This window comes from Raphanus sativus, chromosome 8, assembly GCF_000801105.2.
Source record: "Raphanus sativus cultivar WK10039 chromosome 8, ASM80110v3, whole genome shotgun sequence".
NCBI lineage: Eukaryota > Viridiplantae > Streptophyta > Magnoliopsida > Brassicales > Brassicaceae > Raphanus > Raphanus sativus.
The window spans coordinates 12,556,198-12,578,178 of NC_079518.1; the positions used below are offsets into that span (position 1 = coordinate 12,556,198).

At 31.0% G+C, this 21,981-nt stretch overlaps 1 protein-coding gene, 1 long non-coding RNA gene and 1 pseudogene across 3 annotated transcripts; all 3 read left to right on the forward strand.

Annotated features, from left to right (window-relative positions):
- The first annotated feature begins 7,544 nt into the window (after positions 1 to 7,544).
- On the forward strand, positions 7,545 to 10,507 carry LOC108820619 (cytochrome P450 71A27-like; annotated as a pseudogene).
- Positions 10,508 to 16,013: 5,506 nt separating this feature from the next.
- On the forward strand, positions 16,014 to 17,846 carry LOC108821601 (uncharacterized). Of its 2 annotated transcripts, XR_008937427.1 has the most exons (5): positions 16,014 to 16,476; positions 16,695 to 16,779; positions 17,112 to 17,256; positions 17,337 to 17,354; positions 17,444 to 17,846. It is a non-coding gene; the product is annotated as an uncharacterized LOC108821601 (long non-coding RNA). The 2 variants fall into 2 exon arrangements; XR_001944605.2 differs by lacking the exon at positions 17,337 to 17,354 and having other exon boundaries at positions 16,016 to 16,476.
- Positions 17,847 to 20,248: 2,402 nt separating this feature from the next.
- LOC108820013 (uncharacterized) lies at positions 20,249 to 21,504 on the forward strand. Its single transcript, XM_018593009.2, has one exon. It carries the CDS (start codon positions 20,335 to 20,337, stop codon positions 21,502 to 21,504), a length of 1,170 nt encoding a protein of 389 aa, XP_018448511.1. The 5' UTR covers positions 20,249 to 20,334.
- The last annotated feature ends 477 nt before the right edge of the window (positions 21,505 to 21,981 follow it).

The following is a 21,981-nucleotide window of genomic DNA, read 5'->3' on the forward strand; positions in this document are numbered from 1 at the left end:
GTCAAGAAGTCAAGTATGCACTCCGACTCCGAGAGATGAATGTCTGTTTACAAATTCAGTTTTATAAAAAGAAAAATGCCAAAAGTTACAATGGTTAACAACCAAATATTACTTTGGTTAGATAAAAGTTATAATTGTTAAGACCAATAATTGCAAGAGTTTACATAGTTGCAATAGTTCTTCAACAAAGACTACCATCAACAATAGTTGCAATAGTTTAAAAACATAAAATATTATAAAATAATTATATTATCCAAAAAATAAATTCACCTGAATATTTTTAGACAATTTAATATTCACTAAATTTACATATAATAGATATCAACGTGAACTAAAAATAACACATTAAAATGTATGCAAATTTTAAGATAAAAGGATATATCATAAATATTTTGAGAATCCTGTAAAAATCTATGATATTTTCAAAATGAAATAAACACATCCTTAGACAAAATAAATATAATTCTTATGATAAAAGTACAATTGTTGAACACTTTTTAACAATCTCTTAAAACTAAATGAAAAATTTAACAAGAAAAGACAAATGTTTATGAAAAGACACATTCTTATACATTTTAACAATCTCTTAAAACTAATGAAAATTTTAAGATTAAAAGACAAGTTTTACATATTAAATGTCTAGAAATAAAAATACATACCTATTACAATCTATTATAAAGCATTGCATCTTTAGGATGAAAAACATTTATTACAAGAAGATAAATTTTTTAAAATGAAAAGGCTCATCATTATAAAAAGATGCACCCGGTACAATTTTTGAAGTATTGAAATTTTTAAGATAAAGGGGCTTGGGATGTGGTTAAGCGGTAAAAAATTTTGAACTATTGAAATTTTTAAGATAAAGGGGCTTGGGATGTGGTTAAGCGGTAAGGGGAAGAGTTTGGAATGTCACCACATTTAGGTTTTATTTCTTTACCATGCCATACTAAGTCACATTTTTCTGGTCATCCTACAGGGATATATGCTCCTGTTTTTTGGCTCATTTGAATATCCGGGAGATAATCTATCTATGAACTGCACCTCTCACTCGGAGTTATGTATGTGTCTTTAATAGATCGGAATTTAACTCGTTCTTTTTGCAAAAAAAAATTATTAAGATGAAAAGACACAATTTTTACATTTATTGAGATTTCTATTAAAACACACAAATTCTTAAAACCGATAAGAAGCATCTTTACACATTTTCACAATCTTCTAAAATTTATTTCACTTTGTAGCATGAAAATATACATTCTTATGATGATAATATATATATATATATATATATATATATATATATATATATATATACACATTCTTACAACATATTATAAATCATTTCATTTTTAGGATGAAAAAAACATTTCATTATGAGAAAACTTATTTTATGATAAAAAGACACGTCAATATATAAAGATGTACCTCTAGACATTTTAAAAAAAAACTAATGAAAATTTTAAGACGAAAAAACAACCTGTCAAATGTGTTGGGATTCCAATGAAATAATAAGAGACATTTTTAAAACGATACATAATTTTATTACACATTTTCACAATTACTTAAAAACTATTTCACTTTTTTGCATGAAAATATGCATTTTTATGATGATAAAATATATATTTACACTTTTAAAAACGTATTTTAAATCATTGAAGTTTTAGGATGAAAAAACATCTCATTATAAGAAAATGTATTTTTCATGATCAAAAGATACATCATTATAAAATGATGCACCCTACACATTTTTAAAAACTTAGTTTTTAAGGCGAATAGACACAACCTTTCACATTATTAGGATTCATATTATTAATAGATTTTAAAATAAAGTTATGAGAAATTACTCAGATTGACTTTTATTTATACTTAATCATAAACGAGGTTAAAGACATTACGGTGGTGATTATTTTCATTAGTTTTTAGTTTTAGTTTTTGGTTTTTAGATTTTGGTTTTAGATTATTTTTTTTAGTTTTAACTTTTAACTTTTTGTTTTTGGTTTTCAGCTTTTGATTTTTTTTTGTTTTTAGATTTTACTTTTGATGTATTCTTAGTTTTTTTTTAATAATCAATATATTATTTTGAAAAAGTAAAATAAATAGAAATAAAATTTTAAAATTTACCATTAAAATTTATCAAAATATAGTGGTTGTTATTTAAAGAAAACATTACAATTTTTCTAATAACAAAGAAAATGTAACCTCTCGCTGAAGAAGAAAACGTACGTAATATTCCTCGGTAGAGTTAGGTTTTTTTCCTTGGTTTAGATTAAGTTTTGGTTATGATTTGGTTTAATTTATTTATTTTGGTTTATTTTATTTTATTTGTTGGTTAGAAAAAATTTGGTTTAATTTAATTTTGGTTTATTTAATTTAAATATCGGTATACTAAAATCTTTAGAATTTAATGGTTAAATCTGATTTTTAATAACCAGTTTGGATAAGTCAAATTTAAATATGTGGCCAAAGAATACATAAATCTATCGCCAAAATGATTTTTTGTAAAATTGTATTAAATATGTGGTCATAGAATAATAAATCTATCAAATTTATATTAAATATGTCAAAATTACATAAACTTATGGTCAAAAGATAACAAATTTATCAAAGCCATACTAAATCTGTCTAAATTACGTAAATATGTGGTCAAAGAATAATAAATCTGTTGAAATCCACATAAGTTTGTCAAAAGAAGATAAATCGATAACAAAAATAAAACTAAATTTATAAAATCTTATAAAATATGTCAATATTAAGTAAATTTGTCAGCAAAGAAACTAAATTTAATTAAATCTATATAGAAATTATAAATATGTGACCAAAAGTGACAAAATTTATTAAACATGGATTTCATAGGACGGTTCGGAATGACGCAAACGTGTTTTATATTGTTTTTGATATCAAAAGAGTCAGGGGGTACAACATGTACAAAAATTAAATTAGTAACTAAAATAAAATTAGAGTTATTTTAGTAATTTACTAATGAATTAAGGTTAAACTAGTTTTTAAAGATATTTTAATTATTTTTAAACTAATTAACAAGACACAATTTTTCAAGAAAATATATTTTAGAAATGATACTGAAAGACACATATATAATTTGACAATTTCTTTTCATTTAATAAAACTTCGATGAATATGAATTTTAAGATGAAATATACAATCTTTGATATTAGTTTGGATTGTTATTTATCAATAGATCTTTTTTTTTTGTAACTTTATTTATCAATAGATAGTTTTTTATATAGAGGAGATGTTTGACCACATGAATCGACGATGACTACATATTTGTAAGAAAAACTAATAAAATATCTATCTGAAGATAATCATTTTTATTTGTCACATTAAATTATCTTATGTTATCATTATCCTACAAAAGGTTGATGGCTACCATTTTTAGATGAATCACGTTGTAATTTACTAATCCATTGTACAGGGGAAGTAAATGAGGTTTTATGCTTTATTTCTACTTTTTTTATTGTTTGCTAAATCACAACCCACTAACAATGTAGGAGATATGTATTGAGAGATTGATTAGATTGATCATATGAAAATCAAGAACGGTTTAGAATATTATTGAAATCTGTAAATAGCCGAAGTTAAACCACAACCCACTAAACAATATAAGAATATGTATTGGAAGACAGATAAGATTGAATATATTATATTTATGGAAATGGATTTTTTGAATATGATTGATATTTAAAAATTTCCTTAAAACTAGGTATTGGCACAAAAATTCCAGATACAGGATAACCTTTTTAAATTAATATTTGATAAATTAATATACACAAAAAATCTCTATAAATTGATATAATTTTATAGTCTCAAATTGAATTTTTGATTCAATTAATATATAAATTAATAATTTTTATAAATTAATAAAAATTATAATTTTGATATAATTTCAACATTATTAATTTATAAAAGTTTCGCTGTATGTAGTAAACTAATCTATATCTTAGACTAAAATATTCATATCTTGTAATATGGACGCTACAAATTACTGATAAATAGTTTCATTCTCTCTCACTTGTAATCAAGTTGTTCCAAAGAAAAGAATTAAATAATTACTATTTTTCCTAAATTTGTTTTGTCTTCTAAACAATTCAACACCTTTTATATTTCTACTAAGTTTTATTTTGTCAGCAAAATATAAATTCATACTGATTTTGTGAACCAAACCGGTAATTCTGCATCTATGTGAATGACGAAAGACGGTTGTTGTCTGATATTTCGTGCTAGATTGTCCACGAGTTCTTTGTCCGAGGTACATGAATGATTTCTGAATTGAGAAAACTTTCTTTCAAAGTATTGATGTCTTCTAAATAACTTGCAAATGCTAATTATTCTTCTGGTTCCGAAACCATCTTCACCTATTAAGAACAATACGTTGCAAACGTGACTTGAAACTGATGTAAATTCCTCATAGACTCTATTGCTCATATTAATGATTCCACCTCTGAATGAAGAGGTGCTATGCTTGCATTAACATTCCTTGTTCCCATCAGTCCATCAGAACCCCATAGAGTGTAAACCACCTTTACCCTGAATAAGAATCCTTGTCTTTCCATGAATCATCTGTGAAACACCATTTTCCTTGAACAATCGGGAGGGTCCTTACCTCTATTTGTTGTAATGTTCTTTGTAAGCTCATTTCTTGTGCCTCAGCCCAAAGTGTTGATTTTGTCTCTACTAGTTTGAGCGTATCTCTGGATCAATGTCCAAATTACTAAAAACTTTGTTATTCCTTCCTTTAAAGATGTACCATAAAATCCATGCAAATTGATGATCATCCATCTTCGGAATGACTCTCCAAAAGAGATGATACATGTTTGTGAAAAGAGAACTGGTCGGAAAACTATCTGGATTTGATGTTATCCTTGAGAGAACCCACACTTGACACGCTGGAGGACATTCAAAAAACACATGATTTATTGATTCTTATGTGGCTCTACATCTGTCACAACATGTCTTCTTGTATCCTTCTTGCTTTCAATTTTTTCTTTACAGTTATACACCCTGATATAATTCTGCCATAAGAAGTGCTTCATCTTCGGGTGCCTTCCGCACTTTTCAGCAGAATGTTTTCTGTACATCCACTAAGGGTCCGAAAATCTCTTGTGGTTTTTCTTTATCCGGGTAAACTCTTTTTGCTTGATACCCTGATCAAACTGTTTATTTCCCACATTGTTTGTAAAGTGTCATCCATACCTATCCACCATATAAATCCTGATTAGTGGTATGCTTTCTATGATTTTCACATCTTGGGGATCCACTAGCGCCCGAATTGCTTGCGAATTCCAAATTCTCGAAACTGGATTAATAAGAGAGTCCACTGTAAGTTCCAGTAAAAGATTAGGTTGATTTTTATTTGCTGGTCTCGGGTGGTTGGGAGCCATTGATCATTGCATACAAATATAGATGAACCTCTTCCCATCCTTTTGATTAGTCTTTTGCTAACCAGAGATCTAACAGATACAATAATCTTCCAGCCATATGATGGAGAGCACGAACGGATCTATTCCAGAGATGATGCATTCCTATAATACCGTCCTTTAAAAATTCGAGAAAATAAAAATTTGGCTTTTCTATTAGACGTTATAATTGATTTCCAAATATTGCCGTATTAAAATCAGTAAGTTCTTTGAAACTCAGACTTTTTTTCTCTTTATGTAAACACATTTTGTCCCATGATTTACAGTGCACGTCCTTTGTACTTCCCTCAAAACTCCACAGAACTGTGCTACTGACCTGGTCAACTTCTTTGTCGTTACTTTTGGAAGACTATAATAAGACATCACATGATTTGATAACACCGTAACTACTGACTTAATGGTGATTTTCTTTCTTCCTTTGGTAAAAACTTAAAGATTTACCCATTTATCCTTTTATTCAAGCGATCATATATAAACCCAAACACTTGTATCTTGGATCCTCCAAAAATCTCGGATAATCCTAGGTAAAGTCCCATACCTTCTAAATTTCTACTAAGTTTTTCATTTCAATAAAACTGAAATAAAAGTGATATTGATCTCTCTCTGCTTAACAAGCCCTTTGCCCTTTTTCTTTCTAAAACGAGTCTTGAAAAGAGTCACCATCACTAACCTTAAGCTCCTACAATTCCCATGGCGATTTCCAGTGAAAATAGTCACCACCAACCTTAAGCTATCTAATACCGTAAATTTTTTTATAAATTAATAAAATAGAACATATTTCTATCAGATAATAAGATAATAATATATAAAAACTCTTAAATAAATTTATCGTCCTATTAAAATTATAAATCAAAATTACCATATATATATATATACACACACATTTTATATAAACATAAGGCATTTGATTGTTTATTTGTGTTCAAAATGAAATTTCATCTCCAATTTTATTTTTAATTTCAATATTTTGGTGTATCTAATTACATATAAAATGCATTTTTATTCTAGCATGCATATCTAACATACATATAATATAGCAAATAATCAAATTAAAATAAAAGAAATTCAAATCTATAAATTTCAAACAAGTAATATGCATCTAAAGAGATGAATAAAAGTTATCCAATGAAAATGATCATTCCCACACTGACACATGCAACCATAATCCAAATGAAGAATTCATCAAAATATGTATTCCATACTAACAACATATTCATTTGTTTCTGTTTGTAGTGGTTATCTAATAATCAAGGAATATAGTACTAACACGTTATGTCCATTTTTCAGTTTACATTAAAATATATTATCATTATCGTCCAAAAGGTTGATTTGTACCATGTTTAGATGAATCACGTTGTAATTTACTAATCCATAATCCATTGCAGATGGGAGTAGATGGGGCTTTATGTTTTATTTCTAATTTTATATAGTAGATATACGTTATTGGAGATTGATGCGATTGATCATATAAAAATCAAGAAAGGTTTAGAATACTATTGAAATATGTAAATATCCGAAGCTAAACCACAACCCACTAACCACATAAGAGATATGTTTAGAAAATAAAAATTTAGATATTTATACCAAAATAATATATATTTTAGATTAGAATATTCTAGATAGTATAGAGGCTATAAATCTCGACATCTTTCCCTTAGGTATTATTCGTTTATGTATTTTAATAGAGTTTAAATCTAAACATAATATATCGTTATTCGAATGATAATTTTAAATTCTATTTTTAAATCTAGTGTTATTCAATGAATGATTTAAAATCAGTTTTTAAAAACTAGTGTTATTCAACTTTTAAATTTTTTTTTTGTATTTTCAATTAATTTCAAATTATTTTTAATGGAGTCTCATGAATAAATAACTGAACTCAAAATTCAAAGATATTACATAGATTTTAGAATTTTGAACTTAAAGTTTTAAAATATGATAGACTGCAAATCACTAATCGAATAACACCAACTTATAACCAAGTTGTTCTTAGAAAAATCTAAGTAAAAAATGTTTTTCTTTTTTTTAAAAAATATCTAAGTAAGAAAAACTTTCTTTTTCTTTTTCAAAAGCCTTTTTACAAAAAAAAACTTTATTTTTCATAAATTTGTTTGCCTTTAAAACACACACATTCCCCGTTTTTCATTCCAACAAGGTCGGAATGAATATGATGATATTGATCTCGCTCTGCTTAACAAGCCTTTTGGCCTTTCTCTTCCTAAAAAGAGTCTTGAAAAGAGTCACCACCACCAATCTTAAGCTACCACCATCTCCATGGCGACTTCCGGTGATCGGAAACCTCCACCAGCTAAGTCGAAACCCTCACCGCTCCCTTGGTTCCCTCAGCCTTCGCTATGGGCCACTCATGCTCCTGCACTTTGGTCGTGTCCCCGTCCTCGTCGTCTCCAGTGCTGACACAGCTCACGACGTCATGAAAACACAGGATGTTAAGTTTGCCAACCGCCCAATAACAAAAGTTTTCGAAAAATTTCTTAATGGTGGGAAAAATTTAGCCGTTTCCCCCTACGGAGAATATTGGAAGCAAGTTAAGGTATATAATTTATCTTTTTTGCTCCGTTTATTGAAATTTTTCGTGTTGTCTTTGATCTTCGCTTAATATACATTTTTGTAGTTTTTTTCTGTTAATATACTTATATACCTCTGCAATGAGTTCTGTGTGGTGTGGTTTCTCTCAAGTTCGGTGTCCACATGTTGATATCCAGACCACATGGCTAGATCTCATTATATATATAACCTAATATGTTGAATCCTAAAATCAGTAATCTAATTTAAAGATCTAATCAAACAATCATGAAGAGGTTTAAGGGTCAAAGGTTTCATTTATTGAAGTGTTTTTCCTAAGAGAAAATACAAAAGATAATAAACTCATTGTATATAACTATCTCTCTCTTTCTCACTTGAAGTCTTTCGTCCTCCTTCTCTCTTTCGTTCCTTTTGTAGATCCTTCGCTCTTAGCTCTTCTTTCTTCAGTCATTGCATTGATGTGTCGGTAACAGTACAGTGACCGGCGGGTTGTTGACAGCTAAGTTCCGCGTTGTAGTAGGGCTTGGGGTCCTGCTTCGTCTGACACCGGGTTAGGTGTGTCAGGTCTGTAACGAGCAGGTGGGATGGTAAAAATTTCTCTAGTTGGGTCTCGTTCAGGCCTTTCTTCTTCCTAATATCTTTATCCGTTTTGGGCTGGTTCGTCTCTTGGGTTAGGACAGGATTCCCGGCCATATCCAACATAATATATGAATTCATAAAATAGTGATGTGTTAATTGTTGACAGGAATCTAAAATGATTTGGATTATGAGGAATAACTAGAAAAGTCGCGGTTTCTACTAAGTTTTTTTCGTGTGAAGTATCTCAAAATAGCCGTATATAGTCTACTGGTATGTGGTCTTTTCTTTAATCTTTGTAATGTCCAATTTTTTTTTCCATTCTGAGAACAGTACATTCATTCGTCAATATGTGTTTCTAATGTCCTATTTGAGATAATAATATTTTTCCTCGTTAATCTCGGACTAATCCTGTATCTTTTGTCACTTATATTCATTGACCTTATTTATAATGATATAGATGATCGAGACTTCTAGCTTGAAATCAAATTGATACAAGGTAAAAGTGTTCATGTAGACCATTTATCTTCAAATGTTTTTTGGGATGCATGCAGAGTATCTGCGTCCAAAATCTCCTTAGCAACAAAACGGTTCGGTCCTTTGAGAATATAAGAGAAGAGGAGATCAATGTGATGATGGATAAACTTGAGAAAGCCAGTTCATCCTCTTCAATCACGGGTAAATCTAAGCAAACTCCTAACGGCTCTTACGAATGATGTGATAGCTCGAATTGTATTGGGAAGAAAATATACCAGCGAGGAAGGTGGAAACGATTCCAATACTCTAGTGAGGAGATACATGGAGATCGTGGGTGCTTTCCCTTTCGGTCAATACATTCCTAGTTTGGCATGGGTAGATAAGGTACGAGGTTTTGATAGAAAAGTCGACAAACTTAATAACGAGATTGATAGGTTTCTGGAAAAAGTGGTCCAAGAGCATGTAGATGCAGATGAAGGCAGGTCAAATTTTGTTGGTTTATTGTTATCTACTCAAAGAGAAAAGACGACACCATTCGAGCTTGACCGAACCAGTTTGAAAAACCTTCTCTTGGTAAAACAAAGTCATTCTCCTTCTTTTACATATTTCTAGAAAAAAATGATTTTGTAAGATATATGAATTAGTTATAACTTATAAGTCATCATCAACTCATGATAACTAGAAGGGTTATAACTAAAAAACTTGCTTCCTGGTTAATCAAGGATATGTTGTTCGGGGGATCAGCATCAACTTTCACACTACTAGAATGGACAATGACAGAGCTTATGAGACATCCAAAGTGTATGAAGAAACTCCAAGATGAGATTCGTTCTGTTACGGACTCATGATTCATATGTATTGGAGAAAGAAGCTGTAAAGATGAATTATTTAAATGTTGTGATCAAAGAGGTGCTTAGGTTACATCCCTCCGGTACATTAGTACCCCGAAAATTAAGCGAAGATGTCAAACTAAACGAATATGATGTAGCTGAAGGAACACATGTAAGTCATTTCATCTTTACATATAGAGATAAATCTAAGATTCTAAATTACCAGAGATTTTTATTTTGAAGATGAATTTTTTTATCAAAACAGGTGCTAATAAATGTATGGGCAATCCACCGGAATATTGCAACTTGGGGCCCAGATGCAGATGAATTTAGGCCAGAGAGGCATTTAGACTCACTATTGGATTTTCAAGGAAATGATTTTAAGTACATTCCTTTTGGATCTGGGAGAAGGAAATGTCCTGGAATAGGGCTTGCATTAGCCTTGGTCCAGGTCACATTGGCCAACCTTGTGAACCGGTTCGACTGGAGAATCGAAGTAGGACCACTTGGGGATGATAAGCATAATCTAGTTGAAGCATCCGGTATGGATGTTTGTCGCAAGTTCCCTCTATTTGCATTTCCATCTCCTCCTTTATTTTTCATGTAAAACTTTATAAACCCTAAATAATAAAAAAAGTCCAGTGTGTTTCAAAAAAAAAGTCCAATGTTTTTTTGAGCGTAAAAAACAAATATCTAGCCAACTGGTTAGTGATGCAATTTGATCAAACCGGATTTGCACATTGGTAACATATTGCAAATTTAGGGATAAATTTAGCGATAGATTGCATAATCTTATAATATTTAGAAAATGTTAAATTGCGGTCGTTTTTATTTAGCAATCAGTCTCAGCATGCGCATTTTATCCGATATTCGAAGCCGCATCTGAACCCACCCAAAAAATTTGAACCGAAATCTGAATCGAAATACCAAAATATCCGAATGAATATTAAATTAGGAGAAATTAATTATCCGAACCCGAACGGATAATATCCAAATCCGAACGGATATCCGAAGATAATCAAAAATATGTATGCTTAAGTTTATATTTCTAATTTACTTTATATTTCTAGTTTACTTGTCTCATTTTATTCAAAATATTTATATTGATACTACATATAATTTAAGATTAAATAGTATATACATATCATATATGTTAAGTTTCTTGTTTCGTGGTTTAGCAAAAATTGTATTCAAAATTTCAAAACAATAACTAAATAGTGTTTTTTTAGTTTTAAATTTTATCTCCAAATCCAATTAATCATTTAATCTATTAAAAATTTAAAAAATAATTAAGTTAAATGTGTATTTTAAATACAAAAAAGTTTGAACAACGAAAATTTTGATTTTTTTTTTCAAAATCTAAATATCTAAACCCGATCCGAAATAGTCAAACCCGAACTAAAAATACCTGAATCCAATTCGAAGTATAGAAATACCCGAACGAATTCTATATCCATATATCGAAATACCCAAAAATCTGAAATATCCGATCCGAAGCTGAACGAGTATCTGAACGCCCACCAGTGATTCATGAGCTACGCACTGCTTCAGAAACAACACAACTCAATAAAGTTTGTTCAATAAGATTTATGTTTAAATATATGTCGTATCAGTCTTGTTTCCCTCGAATGACCCATCAAAGGATGTGTATATAGAATCACTTTTCATAAAAGCTGAAGACGATTTTCTTCATAATCAGTGTCTTTGTTCCTTATCTCAATTAATGACTTAAGGTCTTTAACTGATGATGCACCTCCAGACATTTTGATTATATTATAATTATGTAGTTCGTGCAGGCAGATCTATCTTCTTGATCTTGGATATGTCCCCACGTAACTATATTGGGACATTTTCATTTCTTTTACAAAATGAAGTCAACAACACTTATACCATCTCCAATGTATTTCTCTATTTTTATCGCTAAAATAGAGGAACTCTAAAATAGAGATGAGTTTCTCTCCAGTGTATTCCTCTATTTTTGCCTCCGTAAAGGAATATTCTCAAAAGATTCTATTTTAATTTTACAAGAAACACCTTCTATTTATAAAATTTGATAATTAACCTTATTTACTTTTAATTTTTAAAAGATTTTCATAAAATTATGAATTTGTTTAAACTAAATCTGTATTAAAAGAATATTATGTAAATAAAAAACATGATTTTATTTTTATAAACATTATATTTCTCTATAAAATAATTATTTTTGTTATAAATATAAAAATTTAAAAATTAAAGGACTATTTTGAAAATAAAAAAGTATAACTCTATAATAGAGGAATGCTAGTTTTTCCTCTATTTATAGAGGTGGAAATAGCATTCATCTATGGGGAAATTTTACTTATACACTTTTCATGATACCATTATTCAACTATACCACCACTCTATGAACATTTTTATAAATACCACTTCAGTTAATAAGTAAATGACCTAAATATCCCTATATCTCAAGGGATTAGAAAGAGATACAATTTTCTTTTCCAAGACAAAATTGAGACGGCGAAATGACTCTCACGACGGCGATTCTCACGACGACGGCGATTCTCACGACGGATTCGCACGACGGCCACTCTCACGACGACAACGAGAAAAGGTCTTCTCTCTCACGAGTCACGATGCCTCTCTGGTAAGAGCATCCGATGACGACGAATTCAAGATACAATTTCTCTCAGATGACAAGAGCAATCACACTACTCGAATCTCATCTCAATAATGCCGTCTCCTCTTCACGATTCTCTTCTTCACGTATGTTTATAAATTTGGATACCTTTTTGTTTGTTTCAAGTCATTTTTGATCATGTTATTTCTGTTATAAAAAAATCAAAGAAGATTGGTTGAGTATTTTCAATTCCCTAGTTAAATCTAAGAGAAAGAGTATCGATGGTGAACAATGAGTTTTTGAAAAATTATAAACCTTTATAAATGTGGGTTTCAAGTAGATTTAAGATGCGTGAACTCGAGAAGTGTTTTCTTGTATTACAGTTAGATTTAAGAGAAAGAGTATAGATAGTGAACATTAAGTTTTGAAAAATTATAATCCTTTATGAATGTGGGTTTTGAGTAATTTTAAAAAGCGTGAACTGTGTTGTCTTATATAGTAGTTAGATAGCAACGGGTTTTGCTGAACTTTGAAATTGTCTTTGAGGGTTTATGAAGCTGGAGAACCACCAGATAATCCCAAAGTGATAATCCATCACTCAAAGATGGTTTATGTCGAGAATGTATCAGATATATTAGGAAAATAAGAATTTTATTTGATAGAGAACTCTCTCATTGGAAGCATTGCGAAGCTGGTTAGAAGGAGTAGGGTTCAATTTTCAGAAGAGTTGTTCTATTTTCTCATGCAGCGAAGAGTATTGAAAAAAGGAGAGGATCTCTGGTTTACTTTCTCGGACCAGCCTATGAGGTTTGTACGAATGGAATTTTATCTGATAGCAGGCTTACGTTGTGAGGAAGATCAAACAAAAACAGAGCCGTAATTCAAAATAAGGAAGAACCATACCTTTGGATGTTGGGCAATGGTGATAAGTTTACGGTGAGAACATTGTATGATATGTTTCAAGAGAAAGCAAAAAGCATGCCAACACTAGAAAGATTATCTCTTGTAATAGCAACAATCACAAAGCGGTAATTATGGGAGAAAATCTGAGTTCTAAAATCCCGAAAGACAGGTTGATGTGTTTTATAAAAGATTATAAATGTAGTTTTATAAGGGTTTATAAATTTATAAATTAGAGATTTGTAGAAACTTATAAAACGTTGTTTATTCTTTGCATCTTGTGATTAACTCAGTGTTTTGATTTCCTCATAAATATAAAAATTTTGTGACCCCAACACATCAATGTATCATCATCTCTTTACAAAACCTTATAAGGGTATGTAAAATTATTTTTAAGAGTATATAACACTTAATAAAGGCATATAAAACAAGTTATAAAATCTATAAACCATTTATAAATATTTATAAAAACGTTATGAAAGTTTATAAATAATTTATGAGGGGTATGTATACTATTAATAGGGGTTTATAAAAACTTTATGAAACCTTATATTAAATTTATAAGGGGTATTTTGGTTTATAAATCAACTGAAAGAATCTATAACCATTTAGAAAGCCTTATAAAACAATTTATAATGGTTTGTATAATTATTTATTAATAATTTATAAAAACAATTTATAAAGTTTATACACCATTATAAAATATTATTAAACAATTTATAAGGCTATGTAAATTTTCTGAAGCGGTGGAGCCTTACTTGCTGTCCGCATGTGCCTCAGAATCTGCCACGTATCATCATCTCTTTATAAAGCTTTATAAGGGTATGTAAAATTATATGTAAGAGTATATAAACCATTAATAAAGGCATATAAAACAAGTTATAAAATATATAAACCATTTATAAATTTTTATGAAAAAGTTATGAAAATTTATAAATAATATATAAGGGGTATGTATACTATTAGTTGGGATTTATAAAAACTTTATGAAAGCTTATATTCAATTTGTAAGGTGTATTTTAAGAGTTTTATAGATTTATAAATCAACTAAAAGAGTCTATAACCATTTAGAAAGCCTTATAAAACAATTTATAATGGTTTTTTATAATAATTTATAAACATAATTTATAAAGTTTATACACCCTTATAAAGGATTATTAAACAATTTATAAGGGTACGTAAAATTTCTGAAGCGGTGGAACCTTACTTGATATCCGCATGTGCCTCAGGATCTGCCAAATATCATCATCTCTTTTCAAAACTTGCACGTGTTCTTTAGATTTATAAGAATATTTAAAGTTATTTATAAGGATTTATAAAATCATTTATAAATTTTTTTAGAATATCAAAAGGTAATTATTTTATGAAGTCTTATAACCTTTTATAAAGGCTTATTAAATCGTTTATAAGGATTTGTAAATTATTCATAAGTTTAAGAAGTCATTTGTAAATGTTTATAAATTATTTTTAGGGATTTTTTGTTAACTGAATGATAAGTGTTTATGAAGTGATTTATAAAGGTTTATAAATTGATTTATAATGGCTGATAAGCTGATTTTTCTAAAATCGCCCAAAAAGACTATGAACACAAATAGGCTTTGCAAACATATACTTTTGTATCATCCCATGTGAGAAAATTATGTAAAAGTCTTAATGCATGTTCATAATCTATTACAAGAAACAAAATGTAGTAAAAAAAAGTGGTATTGGTTACTTAACTGCATTACAACATGTCATTTCTCTAACTAGTCAATAATTTTATGTTCAAATAAGTGTTTTATAAATTATTATAAATTCGTTAGCTTAAGAAATTTATTCTGTCGTGTTCTGCAGTCAAAGCAACAAATTTTGCACAACCATGAAGTTACCGGCGAGGTATCGTGATACTTTAACAGAGCCATCAGACAAGCCAAAACTGATCATCCAATGTTCAAAGTTGGATTATGTTGAAAATGTTGCTTGCATTTTAGGAATGAAGAATTTGGTGAAATAGAGAATTCTCACTTTGGAAGCGTAGTAAAACTGGCTAGAAAGAATAACATTCAATTTATAAACCATTTATAATTGTTTATAAAACCGTTATGAAAGTATATAATCAATTTATAAAGGGTATTATAAGACGTATATAGGTTTAAAATCAATTAAAAGAGTCTATAACCATTTAGAAAGGTTAATAAAACAATTTATAATGGTTTGTATAATAATTTATTAGGGTATGTAAATAATTTATAACGATCTATAAAAAAACAATTTATAAGGTTTAACATTTATAAGGGTACATAAACAAGTATTAGGAGGTTCGATCAAAAAAAAAACAAGTATTAGGAGATATATACAATTTTTTAGTATCAGAGATGTCTGAAGAAGATAAAAGAGTAGATGGTGTTAAGAAGCCAACTCTGAAACTTTTATAAAGCTTTGTAAATCTGTAATTCTTTAATCTCCACGTTCTTGTTCACAGTCCCTCTTGCTTCTTCAAACAGCTCACATCCTTGTCAATCTTCAACATCTGAACACAAACCAATCACATATCTAATACTATAAAGAAGAGTTCAACTCTCTTCTCCTCTTGCCACCTCATCAAATAGGGTGATGAGAATCCAACACGTGTCCCGCTTTGTCAAAACTCAACGTTTCATTTAAGTTTGTGTTACATGGGTTTCGATAGTTACACAAACAAGAAATGCTGGGCTTAGATCATTATGCATCTTCTTCCTCAATCTAACCTAGCCGTCAACATGAAGCAGTGAAAGAAGTCTTTAACGTTGCCTTCCAGATCGTTATGCATCTTGAGTATTAATCTCCTCCTCCTTTTCTGATGTTCCATTCTTTCTTCTTATTTTTCGTCGTTTTTCAACCGTGGATTTGGAGAGCTGCCGCGTACGTCTCTGTTCATCAACGTCACCAACGGACTACCATTGCAAGCCATGGATTTCGGCTCTCCTCTTTGTTTTAAGGCGGCGGGGTGACGCCTGAGGTTCCTCCCAGTCTCTGAAACTGTCAGATTTATGACTTTTTATTTGTATTTTTACTCAACGCTGATTTGTTTGGTGGTAGAGGAGACCATCGACTCTGCTTGCTGTTTAAAATAAATCCAGATTCAAACCTCTCCACCTAGCAGGTTTTTTTTGGTCTCTTCATTATATGCTAATCTTCAGATTCGTTTATGTTTCGATAGATTTAACGATTAAAGAAACCCTCTGATGAAATTTTTATGGACAGTTTTCTTTTTATTACAAAACCCAAACCTGAAAGCTTCTGTTTTTGTTTGTATCTCTTGGAGTTACCATCATGCATCCCCTCTTAAGTTATACGCTTAGATGGATTCTTCTCTTGCAGATTCCGAAGTCTTTAAGATCACATGAGAGCCTGGGGTTGTTATTGCACCAAGTTTGCAGCTTTAGATGATCGTTTTCTCCATAAGGTTTATTTTCTCATATATATATAACATCATAACTACTGTAATTCTCTTTGGTGTAGTTTTGATTTTTTAATAAGTTCATCGTTTGGTCAAATATGTTGTGAATATTCAATTGATTTATGACTAAACATGACCTTTGCTTTTCTCAAATAAAAAAACATAAACCTTTGCCACTCATTAAAAGCTTAGTTATCTGTAATATATAGTCTACACGAAGGCCTATTTATCATTGTCATGATCATGGAACTTCAAAAGAAAGTATATTCTATCGTATATAGCTAATTACATGGTTAGGTCTTAATTATCTTATATGGCTATTATGTAAAACGTTTCAGGTCTTGGGATGGAGTATAGTGGAGGATGAAGCGGGTGGTCTTTAAACATGGGATGAGAGAGTATGTCATCGGAGATTTCATCAATTTGTTTGGAAGCTTCGCTATTAAATTTTGGCACAATCCTTCTCAAATTGAGACTAATAAGGTCTGCATTTGCCTCAGACAGTACTGTTTGATTACTTTTGTCCTTCTGAGCCTTACTTTGTTGTCTCTGTGTATTATCAGAGAGAGAGAGAGAGGGAGGTAAGCTCTACAGGACAATGATAAGTTTGATTTTTGCAACTTTTAATATTTTCCTAATTGTTTCATGATGTTCTTGGGACTACTTGCAGTGATGTAACGAACGGCTACTTGACTCCGTGTTCAGGGGAAACTCACCCACCTATATTTAGGTCTCCAGTGAAAGGTATTGAGGGCATCTTGACCAACCAACTCATGTGAGAATACAGACTTAGATCAGAGGTTTCTTCTAACTCTTAGTGCCTCAGCTTCCAAATCCTTTCCAGTCTCACTCGCTCTTCTTCTCCTACGATTAGTTGTGCTTCCGTTTCAACTTCCTCTCTTGAGATTCTCTCCATATGTGTGCTGATTGAGTTTTCCAATCATCACAGTATTTTCTTAACTGCGTATGTGAAATTCTTGTGGTGTTTAAGTCGGTGAAAATATCATGTTGATGCTCTGTTATACTTTAATGTATATTTAATTTTCATTGTATGAAACATATTACACGACAAATTTTTGAGATAGATCTACTGAAGAGACTTTATACAGCAGCACTAAAAGTCTAAAATAGTTTATAGCAGCACTATAAATCCTAATATTTTATTCATATACTAAATATCAGAACATATATTGGTATCTTAAATCTAACATAGAAGGTGCCACATCAATGATATGGACAATCTATAAGCAAGCTATTACTATAAAGTATAAACATATATTGTCAAAATAACTCAGGTATCGCTTTGCTTTACTTTTTTTATGAAGTTCTTTTGTCCAAAGAAATAATAACACAATAAATCAGTAAGAATGAATCTAGATGGAAATCAAGAAAGCAAATGAGACAATTGCATCAGTTTTTACCTCAACTATAGCTTCTTTTTTTAAGTTATAACCTTCGACAACTTATGCAACTATTTTCTCATTGAGCCTGTCTGAATCAATTTCAGCCCTAAGACAAATACAAATCTTTGCAAGTTAAGGGCCAACCTCCTTTAGACAAATACATCAATTTTCCTCTTATTTACTACAATAATCGTAAAGCATACAACTGATGGGCTCATTCATTTAACAGAGTCTCATTCACACACATAACTTTGAGATCAATGCGCAAATCGAACCAGCTTAACCCAAACCAATTTGGCATTGATTCAGAGTCGATTATAACATCGGTTCAGTTTGATAGGTGTTTTTCTTAAACAAATTCGATGGTACCGTCAATCAAGTTATTAACTTCGCCGATAATGTTTGGTTACAAACAATTCAACCGTAATATAGATATTAAAAATGTCAACGAAAATTAATGAAAAATAAATAATTAGCATACTACTTCAATCGATACGAAGAAACATGGTAAATTAATAAATTAGATGGGTCTAAGTTAGGTATGTGTAAAATATAATAAAAATTCATAAGTAATAAAATAATATTTCAACAAAATTCATGTAAATAAATAGTTTCATTAAATTATAAATTAAAAAGGCTATATAAATTTTATATAATCAGAAACAAAGCAATTTATTTTTTATTTTAATATAAAATGCTTTTCAATTTCTAATTTTATTTTACATTTCAATATTTTATGTTATTTTATCGAATTACTTATAATATTTTGTATTTTATCATATGGATTCAACACACACAAAGTATATCAAATATTCTTACTAAAAATTTCTAAAAAATCAGTTTTATAAAATTTAACTGATTCTATTGAATTTTTATGTTAAAATGAAAAACAGCAATAAAAAGAAATAGAAATCATTACTTTTTCCTGAATTTTTCTTTGCTAATTTTGTATTCTCTATAAAATAGAAGATAGTGAATGTTACCTCACTTTTAAACTCAGACAGAAAATCTCTATTAAAAATCAATATGATCTATACTTTTTATTTGTTTATTTTATAGTCATTCAATTTTTAAAATATTTCTAAAATGATTTATAAAATTTAAATATATTTTCAAATAAAATCCCGCCCGTAGGGCGGGGCACCCCTAGTTATTCATATGCATAAGCACTCACTTCCAAAACACGATTCACTGTAATTTAACTCAGAAAAATTGCATTTCAAAGTTCAATCACGTCAATTAGATTTGAAGCTTTACATTGATTCAATCGAACTAATTTACTCAATTGAACTTGGGATTCAAATCCAGTGACTCAAACTATCTCGGAGTTCGTCGGTCATGATGACTGGAGCTTGCCGGTGTTCACCAGAGCATCGTTGGCCGTGTCGGATTTGGTCTGAGCAATTGAATATGGTCACCGGAGCGTCGTTGGTTTTGTCAGATTCGATCACCAAAGTGTTGTTGATTTCATCAAATTTGGTCCACAAATCTCTTCACTGGATCTCTTCGTTCATCACCGAAGCTTTTCATTCTTCGTCAGAGCTTTTCATCCTTCTCTAGATCTTCTCGGTGTCTGGGATTGGTTTCATGCCGAAGAGAAATTACGCGTTCATGTGAGTTTGTGTGAAAGATCGTATTGTCACCTTCGTCGGAGAACTAGGCAGTTGTCAAATCCGCCGGAGAACTCGTTAGCACCGTCAAATCACACCGGAGTTGATATCGTTCATGTATAGATGGAATGATCGATTTCAAATTGGGGGATAAAGGAAGTAGCATATGTATAATTATTCAAGGATATAATAGTATTTTGCCTATTAAATTTTTGGTGGTATAGTTGGTTAGTGTATAATTGAAAAGTGGTATCATGAAAGTGCTATTTTTGGCAATTTCTCTTCATCTATTATAGAGGTGGAAATAGAGATGAGATGAAACACTTTTTCCTTTATTATAGCATATAGAGGTAAAAATAGCTATGGGTTGGAGATGCTTTTAGGTTACATTATATTATTATAAGTGCGAGTCACGACTACAAACTACAGTAGTCACCAGACGTGCAATCCATCCTTCTCCGCATATAAGTATCAATCAATCTCTTTTCGTTGTCTATTTCAAATCAGTGCTCATTCATTTTCAGACCAAGTTAAGAAAAATTAAAAAAATGGCGTCAGATGTTCTCAGCTTCAGGGACGATAGTAGTCAGGAGGATTGGCATGACTTTGAGGTTCTTGGTCGTGGAGACGAGCCCAAGATTCTGATCAAGAAGTCAAGTATGCATTCTGACTCCGAGAGACGAATCTCTGTTGATCCTAAATCTCTATTGTCAAGAAACGGGAGCTTGGACATGATATCCTCAAGGCCTAAAGACATCGACGACGTGGCATTGTCTCAGCCGTTGGATCATCAAGATAAGACTAAGTTCATGAGCTGCAGCCTCCCAAACTCAGTAGCCATGTCACCTAGACATAGCACGAGTCATAACTGGAAGGACAGAACCACAGAGCAAGTTCTTGACCTAATGCTTGTTCAAGACGCGGCCGCTGCGTTTCGAAGAAGCAAATCTTGCGGTGAAGGATGTGCTTGCCAGCCACCACTCGATGTCGACATGACGGTGCACAAATCAAGAAGTAGACATCATCATCATCATCACCATGACTTCTCTTCCTCTAACGCCAAGAGTCTCTCTCAGACGAGCAGTACAAACAACTCTTTCTACTCAAAAACAGACTCTAACAAAAGCAACATCAATACCGCTAATGCGAAAAGCATCAACACGTTGGAAGACAGGTTCAAATGCAGCGCTTTGTGTCTCTACCTACCAGGTTTTAGCAAAGGAAAACCCATCAGATCATCTCGTAAAGGTGACTCCTCGTACACTAGAACCACCACGATGACTTCTACTCGATCAATGGCAAGAACCGCTTCCATGAGAGACACTGCGGTGCTGTCCGCTCGAGCCTCACTAGAGCGGTTCGAGTGCGGTTCATGGACGTCTTCAGCTATGATATACGAGGACAATGCTGATCTCGGTGGACATTTTTTCGACTTGCCTTCTGAACTGATTAAAGGTGGTCCGGGTGGCAACGATCAAGATGATCCTGTTTCCGCGGCTTTCGTGTTCGACAAGGAACCTAACTTAGAGAAAGAGATCAAAGGGGTGTTGAAGACTTCTGGATCGAAATCAAGAAGATCTATGGAGTCGCCACGTCACGTTCGGTTCTCGACCTCGTCGCCGGTTTCTTATCCGACGTCACCGACACATTCAATCACGCCGCGGTTGCTACAAGCCACCGGGGGTTTTAGTGGTTTCATGGAAGTTCAAACCGTGTAAATGGAGGTTTTTTTTTTACAATTTATTTATTTATATTAACAAATCACTGAAATTATTAACATTTCGAGTTAATGTTATACATTTTTATTGTAAAGAAACGAATAAACCATAAAATTGAATCATTTGTTAGTATTTTACTTTTTAATCTGTGGGATTGATAATTTGACATATGCAATAATATATTGGGTAACTCCCAATACTATTTACTCAGATTTCTATAGTATAGTTTTGTGATTATTTGAGCTATGAACAATGTGGTTAATGATGATAATCTGCTGAATTTTTAGAACTGAAAATTAAGACTGGTAAACTATATTCCATACATTTTAAATAAATGATTTTTTTTTGAATGAATGTTAAATTTATTCAAGTAAAAAACTCAGTTTGTATAATGTATGTAACTTAGGCCAAAAGTTATGCTAAAACAAGAATCAGGGCTAAAACAACTCCAATCTCATCAAAATGGAAACCATGTTT

Excerpts from the sequence above, each read along its gene's own strand:
- LOC108820013 (XM_018593009.2), top strand. The coding sequence starts at position 20,335 with ATGGCGTCAGATGTTCTCAGCTTCAGGGACGATAGTAGTCAGGAGGAT.